Raw genomic sequence first — 12,595 nt, 5'->3', positions numbered from 1 at the left:
TTCTAAAAATGATAATGCAAGGAAGATGTTCAGATATCCAAATTTGCTAGTGGTGCAACAACAAGCATGCAAGCTGTGGAGAGGTACGAAAATCTTACCTGTAGGAACAAATAACGTATGTCCTTGTTTCACCACACATTTGTAACATTTGTCTACCTTATCCCCAAAATACACTTCACTCTGGGTGACTGAGGAACTCCAAGATTCGTACAGAGCCAGATTTTCATCAGTAGGTTTGATCAAGTAGAAGATCTTCTCACCCTGTACATAGAAAATGTCCCACATAAGGTATGGTACAAATTTTTAATGATTTACATGAACAGTATTTTGTCAGGCAAGCCCTGTAATCTAATGATAATATACTGTACTTCCATGTGAATCCCCTAGGCTTTCCAACCCTCATATTTCACTCTTTAGGTCTACCAGAAAACACACAGCACACTCCATCCTTCTGGGGTTTGGAGACAAGGAAAGTGCCATTTTAAGGAACAATTTACTAATACTGATGGAAGCTGTGTCCAGTCAACCTCAGCTACATAGTTGCTGCATTTTGGAAAGCAGTGTGAGCTTATGTCAGAGAAAAGTTTAATTTGTCATTTTGTTATTTTCTCCTACAGAATGCTCAATATAGCCTCCACCAGTCTGTTAGAAAGCTCAGACTGGTAGTTTCATTCTATGCATAAACATGTACAGAGGCCTGAACAGCGCACAGCCAATAATCCTCCTCTGCCCCCTATTCAAACTAATACTGTCATTCAAAAAAACATGAGGAAATTCCTGAACACAGGTCGCTTTTGTGGGAGAAAGATATATACAGAAGTGTATTCAAGCATTCAGAAAGTAAGGACCTTCTTACCCACAGAACATGGTACCAGACTGATGTGCCTCCAAAATCAATATGAAAATCAGTGTAGCTATCTTGAACACCCATCAAGCAATATTTCTGAACAAAAGGTTTGGGGAAGACAGAGTCATCTGGCCAGTAGTTTTCCACCCATGAAAGCTTTGTGGCAATGTCAGGGACTTCCACCAATTCAGACATCCTTAAAAAGTAAGTAAACAACAAGTAAGCACAAGTAATGAGAAACATCTTTAAATATCTACTTTCTTAAATAACCATCAAATAGTGCTTCTATGAGAGTTCATATTGTCCCCAAATCCCTACTCAAAAATTTTTACTAGGTATTTCCTTCATTTTAGAGTGGTATTTACTTGTAGTTCTACATTTACTCCTTGTTTCAGGTGGGGGAAAACCCAAAACTTCTACTTCAAAGAAGTCCAAGTCAAGTTGTCTTGAAATCATTTACTCACTTTGTATCTGAAAACTCCAAACTGATCACATTTAACACTTTAGGTCGATTAGGATTCATGAAATACTTAATGTAATTATGAAGCTTCATTTTACTGTCTGCCTGCCTTGCCACATCAATTACATCTATCACTTTGTCACCACCTGCAAAACAAAAACAAAACTTTCTAAGAAGACATGTATTTATTTTCAGTAAGATATGACAATCCATTTCCACACACACACACACACTTATTATCCCACCCTACACAGAACAAAAAGAGGGACAAGAATAAACCAAGATTTTATCTAGATATAACTTGTTGCTGCTCCTTTAGAATATAACAAACTAATCTAAAAAAATAAAGTCAGCACTTCTGTGGTTAACCAAAAGGAAAAGGAAGATCCTAATATGACTGGGGCTGCTTCATATACTTGGCTCTGTGGCTTCTGTTACCAAAAGGGAAAGAAGAAAAAAAAAAAAAGGAGTTGGAGGAAATTATCAAAAATACATGCAATTTGTATATATTTCAATAGTTGTCATCACCACAATATCTGAGCACTTAATTCAATGTCAACTGCAAATTTTCTACAAGCAATAATGAAGTGTGTACCCCTGATCCTACAAAGATTTAAACATATGAATGACTAAGCATGCAGTAATCCCACTAGACTTCTTGTGTGCTGAAATTTAGGCAAGTGCTTAACTCTCTGCAGGATTTGGTCCCATGTCTACAGATTTTCTTCTGAATATTTGTAGCGATATATACCATGGAACTGTGCAAAAAAAAGAATTACCAAATTTCAGAATCAGTAATTAGACCCCTATCTGACAACCAACACTGCTTCTTCTTCCCCGGTAGATTACAAAACATGTTAACTCCAAAAGGAAGTGATCAGCAACTCAAAAAGGAGCTTGTGTAATTCAACCTTGCAAATGGCAATTAAACAGAAAATAGCAGAGACTGCGAAAGATACTCAAAAGTATTTCTTACTGTTATAGTTCTGTTTAGAATGATGACAAGATGTAAGTCATTTATGTTTCATACAGTAAGTGGACACACACAACTAACAGAGTGGCCAGGTGTGTTCTAGTATTCATGATATTTAGCCGGCTCTCTTATTTCTTGACTTTACGCTAACGGACATGTTTGTATGGTATGCCAATTTACATTTGTGCAATAACCGAAATCCTTTTGAGATGTGCATCCCTGTGGAGATGCCACTCTAGATAAACGTGCATTCTTACACCTGCGATCAGGGAATTTCAATAGCAGTGCCTCTTTGGGTCACACACTCTTCCCATGTTGGGATGCTTCTGGCAGATACACAGCACTGTACAATCAAACTGCCCTCAGTTCCTTCTCTAGGGCAGAGTGCATATCTAAATTCCAAAAGTAAAAAAAGATGACAATAGATAGTGGAGCAACCACAGCTGCTGTACAAGGTGAACAAACCACTTCTTCAAGGAGTGCTTGTACAACTACCCCTTTTTAAGAGACTACAGAGCAGTGTCCCTCATGGGAAGAATGGGGCTCAGAGTTGGATCTGCAAGTGGTAAGAAAGTGAGTCCTAACAGAAAACCCAAGGTTGAGTCTTGTTCAATAGCAAAGTGCTCTGTGAACAAGTGGGCTGACTCCCCAGTGGCTGCTTTACACATGTCCATGATAGGTGCCATTGTTTCAGAGCACTGTTAAAGAGGATGGGCCCAGAAGGACTGATAACACATGCTATCCAAGCATGTATTCCAAAGATCGTAGTCTATTCTACCTGCGCTGCAAGCCTGCATCAAGAACTTTGTGACTTATCTGTAATATGATACCTTTAAACAAATTTTACTCTTAGCCTATTCTCTCTTTTATTAATAATCTTTTAGATTTTAAAGGATTGGCACAGTGTGCTCTTTTGGGTGGGATCTGAGGTAAAAATTGATCTCAGAATGTGGCTGACCCTTTAGGATTGGAAGAACCTTTTAATAACCTCTCATTTGTGTAAGGAGGGATACCAGCTGTGGCACAAGAGAAGCTGGAGTGTGCAAGGGAACTGCTCGTGAGCATGACAACAGAAGTGCTGCTCTGTGTGACTAGTTTGTTGTGCCTTATGGTGGAGGACCCCCAGACTTAGTCTGTAAAGTAGCTCCGTTTAATGCAAATTCCCCTGATCTGGCCTTCTCAGTGATGCCCAGAAAAACCTCTAATATTATAGTGTATACTAGCAGTAAGATGAAACATGTTCAAGCCCTCTGTAGGGGATGTAGATCATTACTGGCAGTAACAAAGATAAATGCACTAAAATCTATTTCTAAAGTTATTGCTTGTATGTGACTGATCCTTTAAGAGTTCTCTGTAACAGAAAGGACTAGGTTTGCTGACTTCCCCAAGTGTTTAGTAATTTCAGAATAGAATAATAATGCCCAACTAATAGTTATAGCATGGAACATCACATCTTGTTTGTTCTTATGAAGTTTAGGTAAGAGTGATGGAAAGTAGATAGGTTGGTTCTAGTGGAATGAAAATATTTTAGGTAGAAATGTGGGATGTAATCTTAAAGTGACCTTATTTTTGAATAAGAGTGTATATGGACCATATATCATGAGCGCCCCTAGTTTTCTCACGTGACACAGATGTAATGGTTATGTGTGCATGAGCAAACATGTCATCCCAGGTTCAAATGTGGAGCCAGTGCAACAGTACAGTACTAAGTTAAGGGGGAACTAAAAGTAAGGGGAATGCTTAATTCAGGATAGATGTTTCAAATGCCCCATAGGAACTATTTAATGTTAGAATGTGAAAAGACAGAGAACTCATTAACTTTGACGGAAAGTCATGATGGCCTAAATTCTAATTCTGACGTCTACAGAGGGAGTGTGACCAGTTGTTGTTCTTTATGGCTTACATAAAATACATACAAGTAATATAGTTTATTGTCTTCACTACATCATTCCTGATCAGAGGTAAAAAGTGCGAGCAAGCGTTGGACTGCTCAGAGTTCCAGAAGGTTGAGATGTAATGTTGACGCTAAGAGGGAACCAACTGCCATTGTCTGTGTGGTTATACAAATATCCTCCCCAGCCTTATAGAGATGTATCCACTGGACAGATAATTGACAGAGAGGCTTGGGAAAAGAACTCCAACACACATACTGTGAGGTCAAGTCCACTGTGTAGAGAATTTTTTGACTATTGTGAAACTGGTTCAGCCTGTGTCCACGCAGCACACACACTGTCTTCAGGGCTGGCTCAGGACAACACATGAGGTTGTGTCAATTTGGACACTTGTGAGGTGTGTATGGCCCAAACACTGGACACACGGAGAATGCCTATCACTGACCAGAACTGCCTCCCACCATTGTTTACATCTTAAGGATCTGGCATGTCTTCCTCCAGATAAAGGAGGTTAAAGATGCACTATAAAAAGGTGAAAATAAAGATGAAAGGAAATAAATTATGAAAAAGGAGGGTAGCCATCATTAACTAGCTACTGAAACTATGTAAACACTCAGAAGTAAATGTGACAAGCAAAGACAGGCTGTCCTAGCTCCATCTCAGCACAAGAACAGATGAGAAGAACTTGCGGGCTGTTTAGTCACATAGTGCTATGTACCTGCCAGAAGTAGCATGAGATGGATAAAGCACATATGTAACCAAAATGGGCACTGCCACTGAAATTTTCCAATTGCAGGTGCAGACACACACATTTACCTAAATGGAGCACACAGCAAGACACTCCTTGAAAGTGTGTAGAAGGAGGGTGGACTATCTTCTGCTGTGGCATAGCCAGACTTCCAAAATAAAGTCACAGAATTGTTGACCTACCAGCTATTCTTCTGAAAAATCAATAAGGGGACTGAGTATATGGTCAGGTAAATCAATATACTGCACATTGTGTATTCTAGTGGAGTCTTATAAACACTGATAAACATAAAAGTCCTGTTTGTAGTATACCTCAATATATTACTACAAGGAGGAAAGATGAAGCAAGGCACACACAAAACTCTCAGCAGTACTATATTATGCAGTACAGTCCACACTACAGCTGCCTCAGTCTCACTGAAGTAAGTATGTAGGTGGTCAAGAGATGGTCACAGACTACCCATGAAGCCCGACAGAACATGAAATGCTCCCACTGAAGTTATGGTTGTTCTCAATCTCTCCTCCAAGGAGCAGAAAGAAGCTTATAAGAAAGGGATCAGGTGGACTGAAGAGTCACTGGAGTATAGATATAAAAAGAGCCAAGACAAGCAGGAATAGATCTGACCCTAAGCTTCCAGTCTGTTCTCTTGTCTGTGCCCTTTCCGTTCCCTAGTTTGAGCTTTTCTGCCCTGCACTTCTCTCCCTCCTCACCACTCCATCTGAAATCTTCTTTCTGCTCCTCTGCTTCCTTAACAGGCTGCAGGGGGTTCCAGAGATGCATCAGTTGGAAGTATTTGGAACCATGCAGCAGCTATAACCTCAATACATTAAAAGAGTGGGTGGTATAATTGTATTTTGGGGTAACTGGCAAAGTGGCAGCCTTGTCTCCCTAAATTCATTCCCCCGCCCAATGTCCATCAAACCATACAAGAAGCCAGATAAGGACCTTGTCCCCAGCATCCCAGAAACCCGGGTAGGGACCCCCACATAAGCAAAAACTTTGCTGTGCAACACAACATCAGCAACAGATGGTTTGTAAATGTAAAAACCTTAAAAGCTGCTCTCACCGTGTGGCAAACCATTTAAAAAAATTTGTAGGACAGCCTTCCATCATTAAACCTCAGATTGCAAAACTAACTTCTGATTCACAGTGTGAGAAAACATCCTCAAAACCCCATTACAGTCTGTTGCATATGGTATACTGCAGGACAAAACACAGCTGTTCAACATTTCAATCATTTAACACACATTTTAATAGCTTGTGCCACAAAAGTTGGCAGGTGTGGAAGTTGAGAGCTATGGGCATACAACTGTCACATGCATATCCACAAATGAAACCTAGATTGCTAGATCTGATTTACCCTGGTAAAAACCGTTCCATACAGATTAGGCATATAGTATCCTCAGACTGTTATCATGCAAATATTTACTGAATTTAATTAACTCTATGTTGGAGCATTCACATATATTTCAGGAAGTCACTTACCTACATAGCGTTCCACATCCAAAACAGAAAAAGCAGGGGGAGGGAGTCTGAGCCCTAGACCATCTAATTTAGGGACCATAATAGGGACATCAAACCCATGTTTCTCCAGATATCTTTGTGTTAGCTGGCTGCCATGCATTTTCAAAATGACTTCATCAGCACTGCATGATGGAAAAGTCAAAATATTAGCACTGAAAAAGACCCGTAACCCAGTTTGAAAGAGAAAGAGAAATTAACAAAAGCTTTGTTAGGTTTCAAGGAAACATCTTATGGGAGTTACATAGATAATATAAGCCAAATTAAAAATAAGTGGACACAATTGTATTTAATTAAGCACTCATGGTGAAGGCAGTCCAGCTGGTTACATTTAATGAAACTAAAAGACAAGACATTTAAAACCAATTAAGGAAGTACATTATTATATGCCTAATTAATCTGGGGAACTCTGCTATTTAAAGTCATTGAAGCTAAGAGTTGAGAAGGATTAAAAGGAGTCACTTGTATGGATAACAAGATTGTTTTATAAGGTGAAAAACTTATTTTAAAAAGCAATATAAGTCATCACACTTGAGAGAGTAAGACAAGCCTTAACTGCAGGAATAAGGAAGAAATGGTTTTTATGGCCAGCTTACTACATGGCTATGCAACAGGAGATCTCCTTCACCTTCTTGAAGCATCCAAGACTAGATAAGCCACTGTTCCAATATACATGGTCTACACTAGAGAGAAAATGGGATGTGATTTCTGAGTCTTGTTTCCTAGACCAGATGAGTAGAAAATGAAGAAGAGGCAATGCACCTATCAATATGGGTTGCTAGTGACAGACTCCCTAGAAAATTACATCTATGTGTTTGATCAAGGGCTGACGTTTGCCATGAAGGCAAATATATGCATATAAACACACTAGAGGAAATTAAAAAAATATGTATCTCTGAAAAGAGGGAAGGGATTTTTTTCTGTGAGCCCGGTGTTTTACTGGAGGCATGTTAGGAAGGCTTTTTGAACATGATCAATATCCAAGATTTCCCCATTATGTGATCAGACTTCTAAGGAAGTTTCCATACCTTGGGAATGAGCGAGCTCGTAGTTGTTTAACAAAAGTTCGTGTTCCAGCTTGGACTGGTTTGGAACCATCATCAAATTCTGTGTAGTCATGTCTGTGCCAGTTCCTCCTCTTCTTCACTAGAATATATTTTAAAGGATTAAACGTGAAAATTAGTGTTGGTAGCATAGGTCAGACTGGCTGTTGTTCCATCAATGAACCAATCATATTAATAAGACAGCTTTTTTATTTTTTTTTTTAACTCCACCCCATCCACTATGTGATGGGGTGTGGTCACAGAAGTCCTCTTGGGGTTCTCTCCCGATGCATTGATCATGCCACTAACACCTACTTTCTTACTCTGAGCCTCCTCACCATCCTATCCTGCTAGGCCAGATACTCTGGTCTTTCCCAGGCAAGGTACAGAATCAAGATCACTGCCACTCCCAGACCCTCCATAGAGCAATGCAGACATTGAACCACTTCATCTCATGGAGGACATAGTTCTAGGTTTCAGCACCCAGGAAACCAACCCCCCAAATGGGACCAAAAACACCCAAATAAATCCATCTCTTTCTAAGAAAAGCTTTACATGGGAAAAGCTTATCAGGTAAGCTCCCCTATCAGCGAAAGATCTGCACAACAATTGCTTTCCCCAGGTAACAATTATTTACACTAGGGCTGATCTTCCAGGGTAGTATATACCTGCCCTTAGTGTATTAGGATTAGCTGGTGTGTTTTGTTTATTTTATAATAAGGAGATATACATCCCATAGGGCTGGCAGGGACCTCGGGAGGTCATCGAGTCCAGTCCCCTGTCCTCTTGGCAGGACCAAGCACCATCCCTCTTTTATTTTTTTTTTTTTTTTAAATAAATCTATTTGCCCCAGGGTCCCTAAGTGGCACCCTCAAGGACTGAACTCACAACCCTGGGTTTAGTAGGCCAATGCTCAAACCACTGAGCCGATCTGTTTTTGTAGGCAATAATTTAAAAGCTACTTTTTATACTCAATAAAAACACTTTTGTTTATTATCAAGCCCACTATAAACAACTTTTACCTGAGGGTAGGGGATCAACTACAGTAAATTCTTTTATATCTGGTATTTGAGTAACAGAGACTCAAACAACAGGTATAACACTCACAAATGAAGCTGTGGGCAGTGGACACCAGGTGGGACCACAGAGAAGGGGTACTATGGCTGGGGTTTGTGAATTATGGAGTAGTGCCCCACCCCTCCAGGCTGGCCCATTCAGTCTGCCCTGCATCCCTCTGGGCTGCATGTGTGTGCACCCAGCAGGCTCCACTGCTCTCCTGCCTGGTGTCTGCTGCTCATCACAGTGAGCCCCCGTCACATCTTCAAGCAGATCCACACTGTCCCCACCAACAAGGTAGGGGCAGCAGTTGAGCAGGAGCCAACACTGGAGTGCGAGGTGGTGGCTGAACTTCATTATTGGTGGGGGGCACTGACCACCTGTGCCTCTCAATTAATCAGAATATTTGCATATCTGGCAACCTCCTAGTCCCATGGGTGCTCGGTATGAGAGAGTTTCCCATACTGTACATCTCTCTCTGTCAAGGGTGCTCTGACTTTATAAGCTATTTCTGTGTAAGAAATTTTTTACACAGAATAAGATGGATTTATCTAGGGTTTTGGTCCTCTTTGGGACTATGTACCTGGGTGCTATCAATGGCCTTGTAGCTGAGCCCTCCCAAAGCTGAACTAATTCACTGTCTATGTTGCCCTGCTGGGGAGTTATTACCACAACTCTGCACCTTGGTGGAGGGAAACCAGAGCTTCTGGCCCAGCAGGTAGGCGAGTGCAGTGGCAGGATCAGCACAATACATGACAATCTCAAGTGCACCTCTGTGGCTGAACCCATCACAATCATTTCTCCTTAAACCCATTTAAACCTTTCATGATTGCTCTTATTTTCTATCTTGACACCATAACTGAGGCAGAATGTGAGTTTATAAAAAACTTTCCTTAGAAGAAAGGAAAGTTAATTTATGACTCTGACGACAACATATACTATTACATTGGTATAAAGTGCTACTCAACTATTTGCATTCACTTTGTATCATTTCAAAGGCTGCAAACCCCAACTAATTCCCAACCAGGTGCATCAGCAAAAAGGATTATACCACATCAGCTTCAAATGTACTTCAGTTGAATTCAGCCCCAGTTTCTCACTATCTTTTCATTGTTCTGCAACGTACCAATTGCAACTTGAGGGAAGTTAGCCCAAATGTTCAGTTTTGTTTATGATTATTTTATCCCGATTAATTCTAAAACAAAAAAACTATGCCAAATCGTGCTCAGTAATATTAGATAGGTGCTAATAAAGACAACTGCCCGCCAATCTACAAAATGAAACCAAGTGCATAATGTAAAAATTACTACACGAGTACTAATCAGGAATTGGTTACATCTTCTGAAAAGAAAAGAACTCAGGTTACTACTCTGATCACACAAATGGTGTCTCAAAATTGAGATAAAAAAGCCTCGATAACAAAATCTGACACTACACAGTTTTAAAATTCAGTAATTTTAATAATTCAATAAAACCCCTATTCCAAATATTAAACAAATTTAGGATAGGCTCTTGTAAAAATAGATCACATAGCATCCAAATTACAACAACCTAGCAAGACTGACCACTCTATTTAAAAATAATAATAATCTGTCTTCATTATAATCAGCTAAAGAATTCCCGCCCCCCACCACAGAAACACCAGCTGCAGTCCAGCACTGATTGACAGCTAATTAATCTATTTACATCTCCTGTGTCATTATATCATTCCTAATGATGTACTGTTTTCTGTAGAGGTAACAAAATGTACTCTTTAAAAGACACTTAGGAAAATAAATTAGCTCAATTAAACGTGGCGTTTATAGTGACTTGCTAACCTCAAAATCAGTGGTATAGAGCTAATTTAATGAGTTAACTATTCAAATACTCAGTAGCACTTGAAGTATTAATTAATTTTTCCAAATCCACCTCCTCATTCATACATATCTGAATAATGCAACAGATCAGTAGCTAACGCTTTGATTTGCAACACAGCATTTTCAACAAAATTCATCTGTGATGTAATATACTGCAATAAAAGAATGCAGTAGTTGCATGGTAAATTTTTTTTTACAACGGAGGATATTTAAATCAGTTTTAACATCTGAGATCTGGGAATTAATACTTATTTTAGTTAATTATTTCTCACAGGGTAGTTAGGGAGGTGCATCACTTTCCTCAAGCAGGAGAAAATATTTAAGAATACAAAGCAGTATGAAAAGTACCTTAAATGTCACATGTTCTGTAGCTGGTAAAATCCAGTATTGTTCTAGTATGTCTTACATGAGTCTCAACTTTCAAGTACACTCATCCCTTGTTTAATGAGTACTCACTAACATGAGGAACACATATACCTACCTTTATTCACTATATGAGTGAACTTCCCCTGCTTATATGAGCAGTGTCCCTGGCCAGGGGGAGACCTGAAGCCGGCTCAGCTCCAGCAGTGGGGTCCCTGGCTGGGGGGCAGGGAGACCTGCAGCCGGAGCCTTCTCCCTCCCTTCCCTCAGACATGCAGCTGTCTGGCAGCCCTTCGGGTGGGGGAAGAGAGGTAGAAGGGTCTTAGCCTGGTTCCCTCCCCTGCAATGGCAGGAACAGGAAACTGACCAGCCATGAGCTGATCAGCTCCCTGGCCCCGCAAGCCATCTTTACATCTTGAAACTAGACAGCAAAGTTCCTTTAGGTGCTGGAGTTTGCTTTTATTAGCAGAGTGGATTCTTTGGTGGGCCAGAAGTCAGCCTTAACTGACCTCTGGTAATACAGAGTTTGCACTTGTTTATGCCTTTAGTCTTGCAAGTTAAAAATTATTATGAACAGTCTTGTAAATGATTAGGCAGGAAAATATCCATAATATACATGCTCCCTGGAGCTGCAGTGTACCTTCCTTTTAATCTGAATATAATTATGTTTTAGCTTCTTTTGAAACACATTTGGATAAACATATTTCAATAGGGATTATTATAATAAATAAAAGTAATACTTGATTATGTAGCATTTCATATGTATAGAGCACTTTTGAAATGTTTTTAAGATACTCCATCATCCAATCTCCCCCCCCCACCCCCACAAACTGCTTAGATTGTGGATTACCTTAAAGAAACAGCCACTTCTCCTAGCTGATTATTCTTCAGTTACAATACTAAAATCCAATTAATGAAATCCCAAATGAATATTTCAGGGTCAAAGACATAGAAGTGATATGATAAAGAAAAAGACTTTACCTGATATGCCTAATAAATCTAGAAAATTTACCCACTTGACAATCTTCTTGGTTGTGACACATTGCTTCACTTTACACCTTCTATTTCAAAGTATTTCCAATGCAAATTGCACCCTTATTCCTGTCAGTCATATTCCTGAAGTGGAGATCAGTGCAGATATTTGAGCCCCTTGATGCAAGTAAGGGTGAAAGATGTACTCTAGATAATTTTTAGTTTTGACCCACACCCAAGCCCATCCTACCCAAAACTGAGAACAGATCATTTTCCAACCTGACAAACAGACCCCAGGCCTGAGTTGGCATTGCCACCAACTCCTGATTGTGGGGTCAGCTCTCTTCCCCCTACACATAAAGTTAGTGCACCAGTGGATGAACAGCCTGCTTCTGCAGTCTGCCAGTCTTTGCTACGTTATGTGTGGTCCTTGTGGTCAGAACAACTGCAAGACCGGACACTCATAGCTGGAGCTCACTATGTTCAGGCTAGGTTGCAGGGATTTAAGAAGGGGGCTGTCAGCTAGACATTGAGGAGTATTTAAGTTTGCAACTTAACTCCCCTCCTTGATTTGGCTGAGTCAGGATTTATGAGCAGGCAAGATAAAACTCTTCACGTATGTATCATCTCATGCTTTCCGGAAGAGAGTTGAAGGAGGTTGGTTGATATTTCCATGCACTTTATTGTATTTTGATCCATATGACAGGTGTGCAGTAATGAAAGGTTAAAAACTGATAACCACAAACACACACAAAAAAGGAGCTGATCATTGCTTTTATCTCCTAAAAGTTACTAATCTTAAAAGGTATTCAGTACGTTTCATATACGATACAGAGGATTAATTTTTCAAAACAATCAGGGCTG

At 39.9% G+C, this 12,595-nt stretch overlaps 1 protein-coding gene across 1 annotated transcript in view; it reads right to left on the bottom strand.

Moving 5' to 3' along the window:
- Positions 1-12,595, bottom strand: part of KDM7A (lysine demethylase 7A) — a 79,564-nt gene that overhangs the window by 41,917 nt on the left and 25,052 nt on the right. The window contains exons 3-7 of the mRNA XM_075007354.1: positions 7,470-7,587; positions 6,406-6,566; positions 1,312-1,453; positions 857-1,043; positions 99-261 (exon numbers count right to left, since the gene is read on the bottom strand). Coding sequence (XP_074863455.1) covers positions 99-261; positions 857-1,043; positions 1,312-1,453; positions 6,406-6,566; positions 7,470-7,587 — 771 coding nt within the window. The remainder of the gene's footprint in view (positions 1-98; positions 262-856; positions 1,044-1,311; positions 1,454-6,405; positions 6,567-7,469; positions 7,588-12,595) is intronic.

This window comes from Carettochelys insculpta, chromosome 1 (assembly GCF_033958435.1).
Source record: "Carettochelys insculpta isolate YL-2023 chromosome 1, ASM3395843v1, whole genome shotgun sequence".
Lineage (NCBI taxonomy): Eukaryota > Metazoa > Chordata > Testudines > Carettochelyidae > Carettochelys > Carettochelys insculpta.
This window is presented reverse-complemented; position numbering and strand designations above follow the sequence as displayed.